At 47.5% G+C, this 17,835-nt stretch overlaps 6 protein-coding genes across 6 annotated transcripts; 4 read left to right on the top strand and 2 right to left on the bottom strand.

The window, feature by feature from the left end:
- Positions 1-2,123: 2,123 nt before the first annotated feature.
- Positions 2,124-2,501, bottom strand: F5J12DRAFT_722287 (uncharacterized protein; the record flags this gene model as incomplete). Its single annotated transcript, XM_051741362.1, has 1 exon — positions 2,124-2,501. The coding sequence occupies one exon, from the start codon at positions 2,499-2,501 to the stop codon at positions 2,124-2,126; it is 378 nt and encodes a 125-aa protein (XP_051599221.1).
- A 4,102-nt stretch (positions 2,502-6,603) lies between these two features.
- F5J12DRAFT_146404 (uncharacterized protein) lies at positions 6,604-8,096 on the top strand. The gene is made up of 4 exons (XM_051738140.1): positions 6,604-7,335; positions 7,398-7,562; positions 7,619-7,748; positions 7,811-8,096. Exons 1-4 carry the CDS (start codon positions 6,679-6,681, stop codon positions 7,864-7,866), a joined length of 1,008 nt encoding a protein of 335 aa, XP_051599220.1. The 5' UTR covers positions 6,604-6,678; the 3' UTR covers positions 7,867-8,096.
- Positions 8,057-9,732, top strand: F5J12DRAFT_722293 (AAA domain-containing protein; the record flags this gene model as incomplete). The annotated part of the gene is made up of 5 exons (XM_051741363.1): positions 8,057-8,205; positions 8,254-8,537; positions 8,724-8,872; positions 8,921-9,092; positions 9,143-9,732. Coding segments are annotated over 5 exons (1,344 nt in total), but the record flags the coding sequence as incomplete, so codon positions are not given.
- A 230-nt stretch (positions 9,733-9,962) lies between these two features.
- On the bottom strand, positions 9,963-11,773 carry F5J12DRAFT_837189 (membrane bound O-acyl transferase family-domain-containing protein). The gene is made up of 4 exons (XM_051746001.1): positions 11,342-11,773; positions 10,947-11,290; positions 10,853-10,880; positions 9,963-10,798 (listed from the first exon to the last, which is right to left on the bottom strand). The coding sequence occupies exons 1-4, from the start codon at positions 11,678-11,680 to the stop codon at positions 10,256-10,258; spliced, it is 1,254 nt and encodes a 417-aa protein (XP_051599218.1). The 5' UTR covers positions 11,681-11,773; the 3' UTR covers positions 9,963-10,255.
- A 4,114-nt stretch (positions 11,774-15,887) lies between these two features.
- On the top strand, positions 15,888-16,978 carry F5J12DRAFT_837169 (thioredoxin-dependent peroxidase). The gene is made up of 6 exons (XM_051746000.1): positions 15,888-16,041; positions 16,098-16,113; positions 16,173-16,246; positions 16,295-16,441; positions 16,498-16,635; positions 16,690-16,978. Exons 1-6 carry the CDS (start codon positions 15,955-15,957, stop codon positions 16,747-16,749), a joined length of 522 nt encoding a protein of 173 aa, XP_051599217.1. The 5' UTR covers positions 15,888-15,954; the 3' UTR covers positions 16,750-16,978.
- A 63-nt stretch (positions 16,979-17,041) lies between these two features.
- Positions 17,042-17,835, top strand: F5J12DRAFT_893547 (uncharacterized protein; the record flags this gene model as incomplete). Its single annotated transcript, XM_051747668.1, has 3 exons — positions 17,042-17,347; positions 17,421-17,678; positions 17,737-17,835. 3 exons carry the CDS (start codon positions 17,042-17,044, stop codon positions 17,833-17,835), a joined length of 663 nt encoding a protein of 220 aa, XP_051599216.1.

Here is a 17,835-nt window from a genome sequence, read left to right as displayed (position 1 = left end):
TTGGACCCTTAATAAAGTCTCAGCTATCGAAGCTGATGGAGGATTTGTTAATATAACCACAATCTGAGGCCACTTGTGCCCAGTGTAAGAGACTAATATTCAAGAGAATACTACATAACACATACCTTGTGCCCAGTGTAAGAGACTGAAGAAAATTTCACTGGGCACACAGCAGTAAGTGCACAAAAATGATAAACAAATGTAAACAACAAACAAATGCAAACCAAGGACACTTAGAGTGAAGCTAAGTGGCCACTACATGTCTGTAGGGTTAGATAGAAATAACACAGAGGAAAAATGCAGTCTGAGGTGCACAGGCACCTAATATGAACAGGATTTACTGAGTGATGATAAAAAATGTGAGCAAGAGGGGCTCTCTGACATCTTCTTCTCTTCTTGCTATCTAAGTACAGTGATTTATATACAGTACAGGGGTGTTGCCTATGGAAAACAAGGTGCAAACACTTGGTAAGTGATTGGTAACTGATGAGTAAGGAATGTAAGCGATGGGTAATCATCTTGGAAAGCATTGGTAAGCATTGGTAAGGATAAGCAAGCCAAAAGGTGAAGGATCAGTAAGCAAAGTCAAAAGATTGGTAAGTATTGGCAATAGATGAGTCAAAGACAGTCACAACATCAAAGTATGAGTCAAGTGATGTCAGGAACTGGGAAAGCACACTGGAATTGCATTAGGGGGAGGCTGTGCATGTCACATCTTGAAGAGATCACTTCTAGGCCAAGGTGGGATGACAGAGAGGCAGTGCTGATCTGATGCCAATATAGTACATCCAAAAGTGGACAGGGTGAGTCAGATGTCAACAGGGGTCAAGCTTTGGGGGTCTGTGGGGTGACAGGAGCATAGGGGATCACAACTTTCCCCCCAAAACCATCCTCTCAGTGAAGCAAACAAAGACTTCATGAATGAGGCTCTGTTGGAAGAGAGGATGAAGGGGGAGTGTCTTCTGCTGTATCTTGCAACAAGGAGGCAAGATGTGCATCATACCTGTCATGGATGCAATCAGGGAGAGTGGAGAACAGTAGATTATACTGTAGCTGTCACAACCTTGGAAGAATGACAGACAAGACTGGTATGAAGACATTGCAGGGAGCAGGGAGGAAGGATCCATATGCTTCTTGGACCAGAGAGACTGAAACAACCACATAAGACCTTTTCAAGTGAATGACAGACCTGAGGCAATCAAAGAACATCCTCCTAGAGGTCATACTGACAAAAAGAACACACTGTCCAAGCTGGATGGGCCGAGAGGGCACAGACAAGGGTGGGATGTACCAGGATGCTTCAGGATGGAAGCTGGCAGGAACTCCTGGTAGATATATGTAGCCATTGTCCCTAGCAAAGGGGACAAGTGAAATGATTGACATGGAGGTGGCCATATCAGAAGAATTAGCAAAATGAGCATCTTTTGTTGGAGGGAGTGCTGTAGAAATGTGTGGAGTGCACAAATCCTTTCCAATTTTGGAAGGTAGGATCACATGGCTGAGCACTATAAGTGAGTGTGGGAATGGTCTCAGTATCTGCAGAAACAGCAGAGATATGTCAAAAACCAGAATGCCATACACAGGTGCTTAAGAATTTTAACCAGCACTTAACTCACTCCCTTTCTTTTTCTTTGGCACTGATGACTCATTCTTGTGTGAGGGATGACTGCCAACATTTCTGGCTGTCCTTCTTTGCATGAGGGCTATGGTCTTCATCTCCATTCATCAGCTGTATCCATGTCCACCTCACCAAACACCTTTGGTGTGTGACACCGCTTCAATAGTTTACATGTTTTTGACTGTGGAGTTGGTTGTATATACATTGCTGTGAATGTCAATCATTTATGAGATACCACCCAGTTGCATGATGTCTGAACCCCTGCCCATCCACATAATGTCTGACAATCCACCCATCTGCATGATGGCCTGAGTAGGTTTACTTTTGTTGCAGTTTATGATGCACACCCTTTAGCTTTGAGTACCCACCCAATCTATGATGTCAAAGCACCCACCCATTTGCAAAATCTTGGCAACACCACCCATCCAAAGTTCAAGAGCCAGCATATCCTAATAAAATACAAGATCTGCATCACCTACTAAATCTTACATTAAATTTTGCAGCTTCAAATCAACAGTTCTCCAGTTGCAACTGGTCTAGGTAGTAGGTCATCCATCTGCAGTGATTGACACATGGGAACATGCACTGACTGATGTACATTGGCACACATGTAGTATGCCAGGCATGCTCTGTCACTGTCTACAGCTCCCACCCCATGCTCCAATGCTGAACCTGAAAATGCAATGATCATCCCTGGGTTGTAGTGCTGCCACAGATTCAACATTGGAATGACAAAGTCCAAGGGCAGGTAGTCACCCACAGTTACCAGCATGTCACACCATGGATCCTGTCCATTGATATCCCTGCGGTAACAAGTTGCCCAATTCACCATCATGGACATGCTGCTATATGTGGAGCTCCATATCAGCAGTATGGAGCTCATATCTGAATCTGCCCACTGTTCCACCTGTTTGCCAAGGTGGATCAATGCTTCCCTGCCATCTGCATACATTCATGGATGGATGACATGCAGGATCACAGATAACAGGGCATTGGTGTCAGACATTTGGTTGACCCATTCCCTTGTAGAAGTGTTTGCTGTCCTGGATTTGAGCAGCCATGAGGCTTCTGGGAAGCCATTTTGGGGCTTCAAGATGGATGAGCACTTTATTCACAAGGCAAGAAATGATCACCCACCCCATGACCCTGTTGAAACATGCAGGTGACAGGTTGATGGCACCTTTCAACTCAGCATTATCACAGAAATTTGACTTGTCCATCCACCATGCCTGTGGGGAAGCCTTTATGCTCTCCCACAGTGGTTCCCTCAGAAGATGAAGGCAGTTCCATATGTCAGCCTGCCATTCCATTAAGTCAGTAGAATATGAGATTCTGCATTTCCTTACCCTTCTTTTCAGGCCAAAAGCATCCAGCAAATACCATACATGGATGGTGTTTGAGTTGGTCACCAGAATGGATGGCTCAGTCACTTCCACATATCTCTCAGCAGCTTCTGCATTGCAGGTTTTTCCACCCTGATTTTTCCCAACATTGACTGTGGAAAGATGAAAACTTCCATCACACCATTATGATGGACTTACTTGGGTGATGATAGGCCTGTGAAATTACTGACAATATGCAATCTGCTTCACATAACACTGGAAATGGAATTGATATATCTGGAAGGGCACAAGGTCTGCTGAATACCTCCTCTTGAAATCTGGCTTTCATGTATGACACAATGCAATCTGTCAGTTCCATTCACCATCCATGGGGGGTTTTAGATCTGTCTTGCATAGTATTCATGCTTGGGGTGGATGAGGTCAGAGTTGTATAGTGGGCAAGCTGCTTGCAGCTTGTTGGAAAATTACAGCATGTCAGGATGCTTGCCTCAATATTTTACTGTGATCCAATCAATATGTTGTGATGCTATATGTGCTATTGGTGTTGGGCCCATCTTATGTTGTGACAGGGGTGGATCTTACTAGATGGACCTGTCCTTGTTTTATGGCAATATAAAAGATATTACTGAAAGGCCCATCCATATGTTATGACCATATAAATAATACTGCTGAAGGGCCTGTCCTTATGTTGTGACTGTATAAATGATACTGCTGAAGGGCCCTTCCATATGTTGTGGTGCCATAAATGATATTACTGATGGGCCCATCTATGTGTCGTGACACTGTAAATGATATTACTAACAGGCCTGTCTTTATGTTGTGACAGGCATACATGTTGCTATTGATGGGCCCATCCTTATGTTGGGACAGGGGCATATCTTACTAGACAGGCCCATCTATGTGTTGTGACACTGTAAATGATATTACTGACAGGCCTGACCTTATGTTGCAACAGGGGCATATCTTACTAGACAGGCCCATCCATCTGTTGTGACAATGTAATTGATAATACTGACTGGCCCATCTTTATGTTGTGACAGGGGTGCATCTTACTAGATGGGCCCATCTATGTGTTGTGACACTGTAAATGATATTACTGACAGGCCTGTCCATGTGTTGTGACTGTGTAATTGATATTACTGACAGGGGCATATCTTACTAGACAGGTCCATTTATGTGTTGTGACACTGTAAATGATATTACTGATGGGCCTGTCTGTATGTTGCAACAGGCATACATGCTGTTATTGACAGGCCCATCCATGTGTTGTGACCATGTAATTGATATTGCTGAAAGGCCCATCTTTATGTTGTGATGCAGGTGCATCTTACTAGATGGGCCTGTCCATGTGTTGTGACCCTGTAAATGATATATATTGAAGGGCCTGTCTTTATGTTGTGACAGGTACATCTTACTATGGACAGGCCTGCCCATGTGTTGTGATGGTATAAATGGTATTATGGAAGGGCCTGTCCATATGTTGTAACACTATAAATGACATTACTGATGGGTCTGTCTTTATGTTGTGGCAGGGATGCATCTTACTAGACAGGCCCATCCATGTGTTGTGACACTGTCAATGATATTACTGACAGGCCCATCCTTATGTTGCAACAGGCATACATCTTGCTATGGATGGGCCCATCTATATGTTGTGACAGGGGTATATTATCCCAAAGATGGGCCCTTCCATATGTTGCCAACTCTGTAATCTATCATAGAGGGGCCCCTCTTTATGTTGTGACCCTATAAAGCATATGATGGGCAGGCCCATCCATATGTTGTGACCTTCTTCATGATACAATAGGCAGGCCCATCCTGATATTGTGACTGGGGTGCACCCTACCATGGACAGGCCCATCCATGTCTTACAGTAGCTCAGCATACTTACTTGGTCACAGGCCTGTCTATATGTTGCAGCATCCTTACCCTCCACAGGCCCTCCCATATGTTGTGGAATTGTGCTTACAGGCCTGTACATATGTTGCTCTCACTATAGGCCCTCAGGCCTGTCCATGTGTCATGGCTAATCTATTTAGACAGGCCCATCATGGGGTCTATATAAATGTTGGCATTTTGGCATGCAGGCTACCTATATGTTGTGACTAAATGGACTACATGGGGTCAAACTCACTGGTTGTACACACTATGGATGGGCAGTTGTCATTTGAGGGCTTTCACTTATCCCACAACCCAACAGGCTTGCACAAATCTCAGAGTTTCCCTTCCTTTTTAAATGAGCAATTTCATAACTGGCTTTTCTCCTACTAGATTGAAAGACACAATCCATGAATTCGAAAACATGTTTGCTCCTACCCTCAATGTGGTCATCGGCTGAGAAGCATGTCACGTGTGTTAAGTATTGGGATAGGTCTCACCCCCACAGATATCAGTGTCGAAGCGAAGATAGAAGGTGGATGCTAAGCCCGACGACGTGCACTGCGAAACATGAGTTGTACCAGAATATTCTGTACAGAGTGCGCTCCCTGACGATGTCGAATACCTATTCGTATTACTGCGCTGACGATGTTCGTTGTTAGCTTCTCATTCATTGACCTCACAAGGAGACATTTGTGTGACTACTTAGGCTTGGGACATCAAAGGTACCGGATTCCCTCATTCTCACTGTTTTGATTTTGGATCTCCCCCTTCGCACTCGTTTGAACTGTTAGGCAGTCCGTGCTGTTCAAAGCCTGCTGCTTTAACCATCCCCCACTATTTGCGAGTACTTCCTGGTTTATCTGCTGCCATCTTGGGAGTCTACTCTGATACCGAAGTGTTCGTGTATAGTGATCAAGTCAGGGGCCGCAACATCTTCATCTTATGCGGATCCCAGCAGTTTACTCGTCGAGACTGCACTGAAACGCGCACGGCGCGGACGTCGATACATAGCTCTAACTACTTACATAATTAAAACCGGAGTCAGCCAAGTACGATTTGGTTTGCACTTCGGATCCTGGTGGTTCGAGGGTATCGATACGTAGGGCTTCCATGCAGCACCTGGGAGAAGACAGTTCATTGCACGGGTGTTACATATCACCTTCTTTCTCCGTTTACCGGTCTTTACTAGTTGCTACCAATGGCACAACTTTATGGTTCCTACTTGGTTCCTACAGAGTAGTTGTTACTTACATAAGTGAGCCAACTTCTGCGGCTTCCCCGCTCAATAGCCGTTCACGGTCTTCTTCGCTCCGCAACTCTGCGTCGAACTTATCTCCATGCTCACATCATGCCTCTGTATGCGTTCGACCTCATGCCTAGATTCCGATGCCTGGTCACATTCCAGGGAATCCCACGTGGCTTGCACTTCCCTGTTTTGCACTTCTTTGCTGTATTATCTTCTCGTACTTTGTGTTGTGTCCGTCCTTCTATCTTAATAGAGGACACATGTGTCGCTTGTTAGTTTTGAAGCTGAGGTGCATTGCAAACTTGCATGAATTTCCGACCTCTGCATAAGCGACTATCTCCAGGTGGAGCATTCAGGTGCGTATCTATTAGTATCTTTCAGGTGCCCAAACGTGACTTACTCATGTTACACAGGAGTATCAATCTATAGGCTTCCTATTGTTGTGTCATGTCCTGGGCCCATTTTCATTACGGGTATCAAATATAAAAGGCCTATTTGCCGATTTCAGGGTCGCTGTTCCTTGCCTTCATCAAATCCCACCCTCTGCTCTTTCTCTCTCTCTCTCTCTCTCTCTCTCTCTCTCTCTCTCAATGTCTCTCTCATCATCAACAGTCATACCCAAATTGTTCCGGGAATGCTCTCCCGAGATTATCTTCGAGATTTTATCAGAGGATTCTTTGGATGCAAGGCACCTTCGTCCATTCCTCGATACAGTGATGTCCGAAGGTGCCATTGGCATTTCAGCCTCGTATCGACGCCATTGCCAACTTGGCGCTATCGCTTTCTCCTCACCAACTAGAGTTCTGGTAGTACAGCTCGCTAGTGGTGATCTGTCTCTAGGCAGCAACTGTAGCAAGCGAAACAGAGTCATCCGAGCAAGGAGCCTCCTCGAGAGACAAATTCTCTGCAATGCAAACTACCAGAAGTATGCATTTCAAATGGATCGTATTGCGGTTGCCTTGTATTTGGACATGGCACTGCGAATTGATAGCGCAATAGATATGCTCTCCGTGTCGCCATCTGATGACAGGCGATCCCCGCAGGCGCTTATGAATGCAATGGGTGGCGAGTCCACTTTACACCAGTCAAACGTCAAAGCGTTATTTTTTAGTAACCAGTCACGCCCCGCGTCAAATTCAGACCTTGTCCAGCAAGCCTGGGCAGCTTGTCAGGCGTCTATCCTTCCTCACATGGCCGTGCGCTTCCACGCTTTGAGAAGGATCAGAACAAATATCATACCGGATGAAGTACGTGCTGGTCACTAAAATCAATCTGTTTGCTCACACTGCCCGGCTTGTCTCCGGTTCAGCATATGTCAGCGCTTTCTAAGATTTGCCGTGATGGAGAGCTTTTAGATTCCTTGAAGCCACTCTCTGTGAAGAACGACGTTATGCCAGACATTACGGTGAAGATGGATAACCTTAAGTTGACCTGTAGTCGCTATCCGACTCGTATCAGACTCTCGGCTCAGCAGGTACGTCAATAACAGTGGATTGGAGTCGAGTGTACATGACCATTTTCTCCGCATAGTCCCTCCAAATAGAAACACGGAAGGGTGTTCAAGTGTCAGGTCGTGCCATCCACGTCAAAGGACGAGAAGCTCGGATCAAAATTCGGGGTTCCTTTCATGGCGACGAAGTAAAGTCGGTGAGGACAATCGGCAAGCCAGATCTCACGTCTGCAGAGGCATCTCGCGAACTCGTTATTCTCGTCACCTTGAAGGGGGAATCCACCCTGTTGTCACATCCGCTTTTCAAAGCCGTATGGCTCCCAAATGATGCAATACGTTGGCCGAAGTCCGGCCACACGAAGCCAAAGATACCGATCCATTGCCCAGGTCTCGAAATCAATATTTCTCAGGAAAGAGCCATCAAGAAAATCTTGTCTGCATCGGATGCGGATCGAATCGTGCTGATTCAGGGACCCCCGGGAACCGGCAAGACGACGGTCATCACTGCCGCAGTTACCAGCATTATTTCCTGTCTTGCTGCTAGTAGCCGGACCATCTGGATAGCTGCACAGTCGAATGTCGCTGTGAAGAATGTCGCCGAGAAGTTTGACAAAATAAAATTCTATGATTTTAAGCTGTTGGTGTCGTTGGAGTTCCACTTCGACTGGTGCGTTCCTACTTGACTCGAAGATTCTGCCTTAATCAGGTATTACAGGCACGAGCACCTGTATGAGAGGCTTCCATCGTGCGTCATTCGCTCCGACTCGTTCGCTAAGGGCGTAGTCGGCGCATCTAGGCAGCTGTGCGGCGCCAGGATCATTTTGTGCACACTGAGCATGTTGTCGAATGACAATATCGCACCCTATGTCCAAGTGAATCCAGTAGACATGCTAATTTTTGATGAGGGCAGTCAGATAGAACTCGGAAATTACGTTCCCGTTCTCTATCGTTTCGGACGCACCCTAACGAAGATCGTCTTCATTGGAGACGATAAGCAGTGTGAGTTATGCCCATGGCCCTTTGTTCGTTCCTTGAACGCGTTCCAGTGCCACCGTATGGTCAAGAGGACATCTCGACGCTGCAAAGCGTCTTCGAAGTCAGCCACCTTCACAAAGAAAAACTGTTCTTGGATACACAATGTGAGTTAATTCCTTCGGGCTCACATATGTCGACCGACGTCTCCAGACCGCATGCCGAGCGCCATCGGCGACTTCATATCACAAGCAGTCTACAATGGGAAGCTGAAAACCTGTCACGGGAACTCCGTCAGTCTACCGTGCCGCTTTGTCGATGTTGAAAGAGGGCGGGAAACAAAATCAGGAAAGAGTTGGATCGTGCGTTATTTTCTTGATTCCAATGAGTGTGTATTGACATCAAGGTAGAATTCTTCAGAGGCACGAGTTGTAGTGCAGCTTGCCGGTGTATATCAGGCTAAAGGGCTTGACTTTCGTATCATCACACCATACGACGCCCAACGCGCTCTCATTGAACACGAGCTGAAAACGGCGAAATTACGTCATGAAGATAAAGTATTCAACGTAGATTCATTTCAAGGTTTGCTCCCCCGTCCTGGCTCTGCCCTTCCAAGCTGAATCTATTTCCAGGCAACGAGGCAGAACACATCATCGTCTCTGTGGTCAAATCGGACAAACTTGGCTTCTTGACTAACCAGCGACGAACCAACGTTATGCTTACCCGCTGCAAAAAGACCATGGTTATATGCACGAGTAAAGCATTTGTTTGCGGCCCAGCAGCAGCAACTCTTATCGGAAAGCTTGCAACCGCTCTTGGACCACAGGCGTGGGTACATGGGGACGTTCAACTCATCGTGCCGGCCCGGGATGTAGCACTGCATCGCCCCAACACTCGATTAACTGGCCACAGCCTCCTCACCTCCACAAACGTAGCAGATGAACGAACCCAAGGCGGTCATGTGCCTGTTAGCAGCTCCTCGATATCACCTCACAATCACTCATCATCATCGCGGTCACGCCGACAGAACACCTCTAAAGTCAATCCTACACCCCTGATCGTTGCAGGTAAACGAACCCAAGGCGGTCATGCACCCACTAGTAGTTCTTCGACATTACCTCACAATCACTCATCACCATCGCGATCGCGCCGGCGGGGCAGCTCTAAAGCCCACCCTACACCGAAGAAGAACCGTGTGTTAAAAACGCGCGGCGGGAAATAGGGGATTATTGGGGTCCCTATGTTAGCTAGTTACAAAGACAACGTGGTGCGACGTAACAATAAAAAACAAAATGTTACTACTCCTGGACTACGGTAGGCACTGGTTGTCATGTCGGGTAGTATGGTTGGTTCCTATTCCTGATGATGTCTAGAGGTCTGCTGTCCGCTAACTTTCGACTATGTACTGCACGACGTCGACCTCTGAGCAAGTTGTAGTCTGAGATCGGCCGGAGTCAAGTACGCGTCAAAAAGCAAAACTTGAGGATAAAACAACTTGAATTTCTACAATGAACTTCCAATGCCATCAACCACACTGTAATTTACACTTTCACCTCGTGGCCCATAGCAGAGCATAAAATCTCATGGCGAGCACGCTCGGAAAATTGTAGAATGATACAGCACAGCGTTATCCACGTCGCCTATAGATCGCGTACCCTTAGTGTGGAGAGTTGGCTAGTATGTCCATCTGCAAAACAATCTTGACAAGCTTAAACGTTGGAACGTATCAACATGCAGCATCACGACTACAAGGCTGTGAACCACGATGATATCGTAGACGCAAGGTCTATGCCGAAAACCTTCTTAACGATCCTCTCTGTCACCGTCACACGGAGGTATTTTGTTATTCCAGGTTCCAGCGTGGGGTACGCAGCTTCAATGCCGTCCTTCAAACCATCCATCCAGGGGTGCAAAGTCCAACACATCCATACCAACACCCATGCGTATCCGAGTATTTTTCTCCATCTTCCCATCTTCATGCCCGTGCGTTTCCCTATTCCTATGGCGGCATCTTCAATCAGCACACCTATGGGTTGCAGAAGGAAAAATGGAAGAGAAAATCCGATTATGTTTGGGCTGAGTGTAAATCTTTTTCGTATCCGAATTTGGAGCACGACATCCCCGCACACATGAATGAAGGCGGAACATAAGAAAGCATTGCAAAGCTTGTGATACGATGTCGCCCAAGATTCGCGCTGATTTGGCTGTTGAGTCGAAGATCCCTTTGAAGGCGACCTATCTTCCCACGGTCGATCTTTCCGTGTGTTAGGGCCAAATATAGTGAGTGTCTACACGCTTTCGGCTGAGAAAACGGGCGAGAACCACGAAAACTAACTACTCACATATCTGAAATTTTGATGCCATGTCCTCCTGGCGAGTATCAAGATAAGTAATGGTGAGTGCACGTTCGCCGGGGTACTCGAGATTCATACACACCCCCAGAATCTTCGAATAGTGTACGCGTCTCCCCAGTGCCCAAATGGGGCCGGCCACGACTCCGGTTCGTGGATGTTAGCGGCCACCGCGAATATTGCTGCGGCAGACTGGATGCACGTCACGCCAAAGTAGAAGCGAAATGGCATCACGAGGGCGTTGAGGCAACACAGAAGGTACCCTTGAGAAGCGAGGGAAGCCGTGGATGTGAAGGCAGGATTGTTACGAATGTACAAGAGTGCTGCTTCGAAGAGAAAGTAGTGTTTGAATATGCGGCGCAACCGCGAGGCGATGAATACTTTGCGAGTGCGATGGTGTGGCTCGACTACAGGTATGCTGTGGTTTGCCTGCCATGTACAATCAATGTTAAGCCTGGCTTTAACGTGGTGTAAGCTCACCTTGAAGGACCACCCGATCCCCCTTGGCGAGATACTCGCGACCCAGAAGTATCTCTGGATAAAAGGCAATTGGTACGCGGGAACCTTATCCGATTCGTGACGATACTCCTCCAGGGGTCGGGTCAATAGCAAAAAGCGGATGGCATCCAGCACGTTGACACCCATGGTACCACCGAGACAATAGTCAAAATATCCTACCCCAGTGTCATGGGTAGTCATGTCTGCTGCAATGAGTGCGATAATGAGACCGCAAGCAATGATACGCCATGAACTTGACTCGAAGTTTAGGGCGACGAAGGCTGGTAAGAGAGACTGCGCAGCGACAAAGAGTACAACCATGGTCGGTGGTTGACTATCTGATATTATCTACAGTACAAATAGCATTTACAGGATAACATAAGAACCGCGGAAGTGTTACGGGAACGAGTGAACTACGGAGTGCACCCAGTACCATATACAACGAATCAGATCCATCAGAAGACAGTTGGTGTGAAATCGAACACAGATTCGTACCCAGTCACACGCTACGGTGTACATAAAAAAGCCGAAAACACGGAGGGGCCCGATCCACAGCATCAGGAAAATAACACTTTACTATTTTTGACTTTTTGTGACTAATGTGACTTCTTGGGAAGGAATCTACTATCATTACCCATGTCCTGCAGGCATGGCTGTACTTTTCTTGCTGATTTTGGTCTTGTTCAAACCACCTAATTCATAGCTTTCAGTAGATACCACATACATTCAAATTGATGAAGGTTCCAAAGAGATATTGTGATTTTTCTCTCAGACAGTGTGCATCACACCAATGGCTCAATATCTCTGAATTTTCAGACATTTTCTAGTCTTCTTGGCTTAGATATATCATCACTTAGTTGTCTCAATAGATTCTGTTCTCTTTTCATTCTTCAAAATGCTGTATATGGCCAAAAAAAAAAGTACAGATAGTAGGTTCCTTCCCAAAAAGTCACAATAGTCATGAAAAAGTCAAAAAAAGTCACAAAAAGGTCAAAAATAGTAAAGTGTTAATTTCCTGATGCAGGATGCTCATAATTTTGTCTATGCAGATATTTGAGTAAGTTGGGAGGAGGATGTTACATCTGGAGGTATACATATGTAGTCTCGGAACCAGAGGAATTCAGAGATCTCCATTTGAGGGAAGTACAGTAATTGTGAAGGCCGAAGATTTTCGAGTTCTAAACATTCGGCCTTATAGGTTCTAGCTAAACAAGGGGATTTTGCTGAATTTGGTTCCGCAACCTCGGAATTGCGAAGATCGTTGTCCGATTGCATGTGGCCATCTGCATCAATCTTGAACTCATCAACATGCGTGTAAGATACACGAACTTACCAGCATTATAGTGTTCCCGGATGCAGTCTGGTCCAGGTCTGGGACAACCTTTTGTCCTTGAAAATCGATGGTCAGAGGTCCAGTCAGACATATGGGGCCGGTGGGCACAAACGGTCAGGGAAAGAAACACGACAGCGCGTCGGCCGCGCACAGTACGTCCCACAGCAACAGCCTACGCAGACGGACCGGGGTGTGCGCTTCTTGGACGTGGCTGTCACACGAGGGGGTGACGATGGCAGATATGCATATGACATTCTGCGCTGTGATTGTCTGGGTGATCAGGAATGTGTACTGACACCATCCGTAACAAATATCCCTCTGTCATTCAGTATGTATGACGTCCTTTACTTTCCATCCATCCTTATAGACACCATACACAGAAGGCGCCGATTTCACCATTGGTTGCTGGCCTGTAATTCACGACGACTCTCCGGACAAACTAAAATGGGTGGAGACTACACACGCTCGCAACACCCCCCAGCTTACCTTTCATGACATCCACCTTTTGGCACTTCGAACAGTCAGCAGCTGTACTTTCTTTCTCTGGTCTGGTATCAGACAATTTGTAAGTCGAACTAACAGAACTCCTACGGTCCATTAGATTAGCTAAGTTGATAAGTATAGTGTGTCCACCGCACTTCTCGTTCAGTATGGCCGCGACAAAGCACTTGCTGCCACGTTCAGCTACATTCCATACACTTGAGAGCAAGGTAACTCCGTGAGTCTCACGTACTCTACTCGCTTCTGCGCTCACCAGCACGTATCTGTTCAGTTCGCATGGTAGTCGTAGGTTTTTAATCGCAAATTATCACAACTTCTGGCGTCCATCCCAGGAACGTTTACAGTTAGTTTCTCATTTCTTCTCGACCTATCATCAACAAATTCCACTCCAGCCTATACCTGCCACATCGACCACCTTCGAACAGTCGAACGCTGTATTTTTCTTCTCCGATCAAGTATCAAAGTCAGTACCTGTTTACATCCTTTATCCATACGCTTTCGTTTAATACCCTCATTCGACTTGCTCTTTCACAACGGCTGCTCTTTCGCAAGCATCCCCACCTACCGTGACGGGGTTAGTCCCTACCTCGGAGACTGACCCTACCCGAAGAAAATACCAACCCACCCATCTCAGTGTGTTGGCTACTCCCACCTGACGAAGGGTCGTGCTATCAAACACACTGTTTCTGGTACCACACTGTCTGCAAACCCAGGTTCGTCCCACTTAGATGGTGACGTCCTGAGAATGCACAGAAGTATGTGTCCCTCTACTCTACTCCCACCTGTATCTGCTGCCTATGGCTGCGCGACCCAACATCAGGGGGACAGGAAATGGTGGAATTACGGTCACGACCAGTTAGTGATAGGTTTACACTATCTATTCGCTTACTGATGAATGATAAAGACTTCCTGCAAACACTATGACGGCTCTAGCATGATTTCCTGGTTCATTGAGTAGGTATCAATTCGAGTCTTCCTTAGTCCGACCACGAAGATATGAAGGTTTGGCTGCATCTCGTGCAGGGATGTCGCGGTGCGTCTGTACACTGTCGACTGTGTAATGGTTCGAGGAATCTCTTACAGTTTCTGTTACTGATCTATAATAACTGCTAGGCTGAATCGTACACAACCTGCAACTTAACAACAACTTAACAAGCTCGTTAAGCGCCTGTGGACGGACGGTTTCGATCAGAGATATAATTTCATTCCAGTGCAAGAAAAAGTTCGGGATGGTTCGCGCCAGTTGTTCAAAACAGTGCTGGCCTCGTTATCCACCCACTGACAATCAATGTTCCTAATAGTTCATCTGCAAAATAAATAAGCCACTTACTGCATATAAGAAACCGTCTTCTGTGGTCAGAAATAAAGTGTGGGACAATCGTATGCTTTCAAAATCCAAGACACAGTAGTTTCGCAACCTGTGGTAAAGGTAGGAAAATCTTCTACAGACTCCGTGTGCTTGTTAACTTGCGAACGTCAAAGCTGCACGTGGAGTGATGGCTGACCTGACTCTTGTCGCTTTCTGAGCCACCCAGCAAGGGGACTCGACTTGCCGGTTCCCATTCGCGACGGTCACATATTAATGACAGTTGTTCAAGGCTTTCCCAGCTGTCTACTGGGTTCTGTAGCCCCAAGTCATCAGAGGGCAAAGAATCAATGAAAAAGAACTTTATGTGGCTGGTATGCTCTTCTTAGCCTCCTGCAAGTCAATACTCTTCTTCTCGACTGGTAACAGGCATCCGGGAGAGTGGTATTGAAGCAGTCGGAGAGTGGCGAATGCGAGGGACGCGATGGAAATCTTAGGGTTGCTGGGGTGTTGGCGACTTTGCCAGCCTCGCATACGACCTCGTCAAAAACCTTCGAAAGAGGTTCGAATGCGTCCTCCTCAAATACACCAGAAAGCTTCGGCTCTTTCTTAATCGCAGTCCATCCCCGAGTCTCCGGACCAAGCATCAGCATCATCCAACGAAGTCTTGATTTTGGCGATGTCGATCTGTCCGCGAAGGGGTGGCAGGGCAACAGACTTGAAATACTCAAGTGATGCCTGGAGAATTCCTCCTAGGTCGTTAAGGACAGCTATCCCGTCAAGGGCGAGGTTTTCCGAATGGTAACCCGCTAATGACGAGAAAGATTCCGTTTAGGAGCAAGGTCGGATCTGGGCGCGAATGGTGCAAGTCAGCGACGATGTGATCTCACTCCCGCTTTTCTCCCCTCTGGGGATATGACATCCACCTCGCCTTTAGACATTTATCTCTTTCTTTATTTGGGTGCGCTCTCGGCTTGCAGCCTCAACACAGGGGTACTCGGAGGGCTTGTGTATGTACACGTGGATAGATACTACCACAGAGGACTGCGGCTGACTTGCGAACCCCTCCCCGTCTGAGACCTGACGAAAAAAATCAGACGCGGGTTCAAACGGATGCGCGATGCGGAGGAGCTCTCAGCGGACACGGGTAAAATCATTGCCAGTAGTGTGCGGTGCACGCCGTGCTCTTGGTAATTCTAGAACAATATCTTTGTCGATTCATCTTCGAACGAGCGGACCAATGCCTTCCCAGGAAACGACGGACTATCCACGGTTACAGGAACTAGAAATCTTTTTTGCAATGCCCACTCGCACATTGCAACGTTGCACTCCTGTTGACGAGATAATGGTGCGAGCAACAAAATTCCGGATTAGCTAAGCCAAGATGTCCTTCATATAGCGGCTAGATTAAATCTAATACGCCAGCTCATCGTCGTATTCCCGTTTTCTGTTAACATGGCAGCCCCAACGATCGCTGTCGGTGACAAAGTGCCCCCTGGCACGTTCAGCTACATCCCATACACCCCAGAACAAGACGATGCCGTGAGTTTCACGTACTCTGCTCGTCTCGGCGCTTACCGGCTCATACTTGTCTTTAGCTCGTGTGTGGTATTCGTACGTTCTTATTCACAAATTTGAAAGCATATTTCCTCACCTTAATGCGACGTTTTCAGCGACCACTATCACTACCACTGATTTCTTCGCTGGAAAGAAAGTGGTGCTGGTATCCGTCCCAGGAGCGTTTACAGTTAGTTTCTCATTTCTTCTCAACAGTCTCATCATCAGACTTCTACAGCCTACTTGCCACGTCAACCACCTCCCCCCCTTCCTCGAAAAATATGACGAGTTCAAATCCAAGGGTGTTGATATAGTCGGAGTCCTTGCTGCGAACGACGCCTTTGTCATGAGCGGTTGGGGTCGTGTTGAAGGGCTGAAAGACAAGGTGAAGGAGTCCCAGGAGTTGTTCGGTTCATCCATCTGACGATATTGTTCGTCTAGATACTCGCGCTCTCTGACGGCAATGCTGAGTGGTCCAAAGCGCTGGGTCTCTCGGTGGACCTTTCTAACATCGGCTTTGGCCTGCGCACTGCCCGGTACGCGATCATTTTGGATGACTTGGTCGTCAAATACCTCGGGGTACGTCCGAGTTGTTCCGATTTATCCCCTTTGCCGACATTGAATATCTGTCAGGTTGAACCTGGCCGTGGAGTCACTGTCTCTGGCGCAGAGGCTGTTCTTGAAGCGCTCTAGGATGTTGCTGGAAGTCCCGGTCGAACGAGTGTATTTTAAGGTTCCTGTATAGTACAATGGAATGCTAACATCCCCCGTCGCAATCTCGAGAGACCAGTCCCCGTAGTCGATCCCCTCTTTTTGTCCCTCTGTCGCTGTTGGTGTCTGTGTACGCGCTCCTCTGTCACGTGACCGAGTTTTGTTGATAGCCAGATAAAGTTCAGGACATGCAATTAGGGTCAAGTTGAAGCGCGTCTCCTCCCCCCCCTCCCACTAACCTGTTTACTTGTCCCCCGCCCACCCAGAGCTTGCGATGCCCCGCAAACCAGCAGCAGCCGCCACAGGTGCACCTGCAGAACCAAGGCGCTCCACTCGCATAAAAGAGCAGCCAAAGCCTGATCCTCCCGCGAGGAAACCACCCGCCAAGCCCCGCGCGAAGAAGGTTAAACCCGCCGCCGAAGGGCAGGATGGAGAGGCCACTGAAGACGGCGAGAAAGAGTCCAAACCGAAATCCGCCAGAGGTAAGAAACGTTCTGTAACAGAGAAGGACGTGGAGGAAGAGGAAGAGGAAGATGTCGCTGCCCCCGAGGACGGGGCCGAAGCCCCCCCAGCGAAAAAGGTGTGCTGCATGCATATCGCGTGCTCGCCTTCCCCTAAACTCGTGTGAATGCTGATCTGGTCCGCATGATAAGGCCAAACCTGATTCCAGGGCTGTTACCAAACCTGCGTCCAAGGCCGACGCGAAGCCATCATCTAAAGCTAGCCCCGCATCCAAAGCGACACCCTCTAAGCCAGTCTCTAAGACAGCTCCGAAGCCCGCATCTAGGGCTGCGTCAGCCAGACCAGCCTCCAGGGCAGAAAAACCGGCATCACGTGCATCAGCGAAACCTGCGTCGACGAATGCCAAGAAACCCGTCTCAAGAGCTGGCTCTAAGAAGCCAGCATCCAAGGTATTATTTTTCGCTTCCTCTTTGCTGTCGAAACGAATTGGTGACACCATTTTTCCAGGCTGAAGCCCCCACGGATGAAAACCAGGCTCCAGCACCCGCAGCAGAAACAATCGCAGAAGACCCCGAAGCGGAAGCTGCTGCAGAAGCAGAGGCATAA

Source organism: Pisolithus orientalis, assembly GCF_024613125.1.
Source record: "Pisolithus orientalis strain OTSU chromosome Unknown F5J12scaffold_17, whole genome shotgun sequence".
Taxonomy (NCBI): Eukaryota; Fungi; Basidiomycota; class Agaricomycetes; order Boletales; family Pisolithaceae; genus Pisolithus; species Pisolithus orientalis.
This window is presented reverse-complemented; position numbering and strand designations above follow the sequence as displayed.

Excerpts from the sequence above, each read along its gene's own strand:
- F5J12DRAFT_146404 (XM_051738140.1), top strand. The coding sequence starts at position 6,679 with ATGTCTCTCTCATCATCAACAGTCATACCCAAATTGTTCCGGGAATGC. Across the intron at positions 7,336-7,397 it reads CAAATATCATACCGGATGAA|CATATGTCAGCGCTTTCTAA; the intron begins GTACGTGCTGGT and ends TCTCCGGTTCAG. Across the intron at positions 7,563-7,618 it reads TCAGACTCTCGGCTCAGCAG|TCCCTCCAAATAGAAACACG; the intron begins GTACGTCAATAA and ends TTCTCCGCATAG.
- F5J12DRAFT_837189 (XM_051746001.1), bottom strand. The coding sequence starts at position 11,680 with ATGGTTGTACTCTTTGTCGCTGCGCAGTCTCTCTTACCAGCCTTCGTC. Across the intron at positions 11,291-11,341 it reads GGATCGGGTGGTCCTTCAAG|GCAAACCACAGCATACCTGT; the intron begins GTGAGCTTACAC and ends TGTACATGGCAG. Across the intron at positions 10,881-10,946 it reads ACTATTCGAAGATTCTGGGG|GAGGACATGGCATCAAAATT; the intron begins GTGTGTATGAAT and ends GATACTCGCCAG.
- F5J12DRAFT_837169 (XM_051746000.1), top strand. The coding sequence starts at position 15,955 with ATGGCAGCCCCAACGATCGCTGTCGGTGACAAAGTGCCCCCTGGCACG. Across the intron at positions 16,247-16,294 it reads CCGTCCCAGGAGCGTTTACA|CCTACTTGCCACGTCAACCA; the intron begins GTTAGTTTCTCA and ends AGACTTCTACAG. Across the intron at positions 16,636-16,689 it reads TGGTCGTCAAATACCTCGGG|GTTGAACCTGGCCGTGGAGT; the intron begins GTACGTCCGAGT and ends AATATCTGTCAG.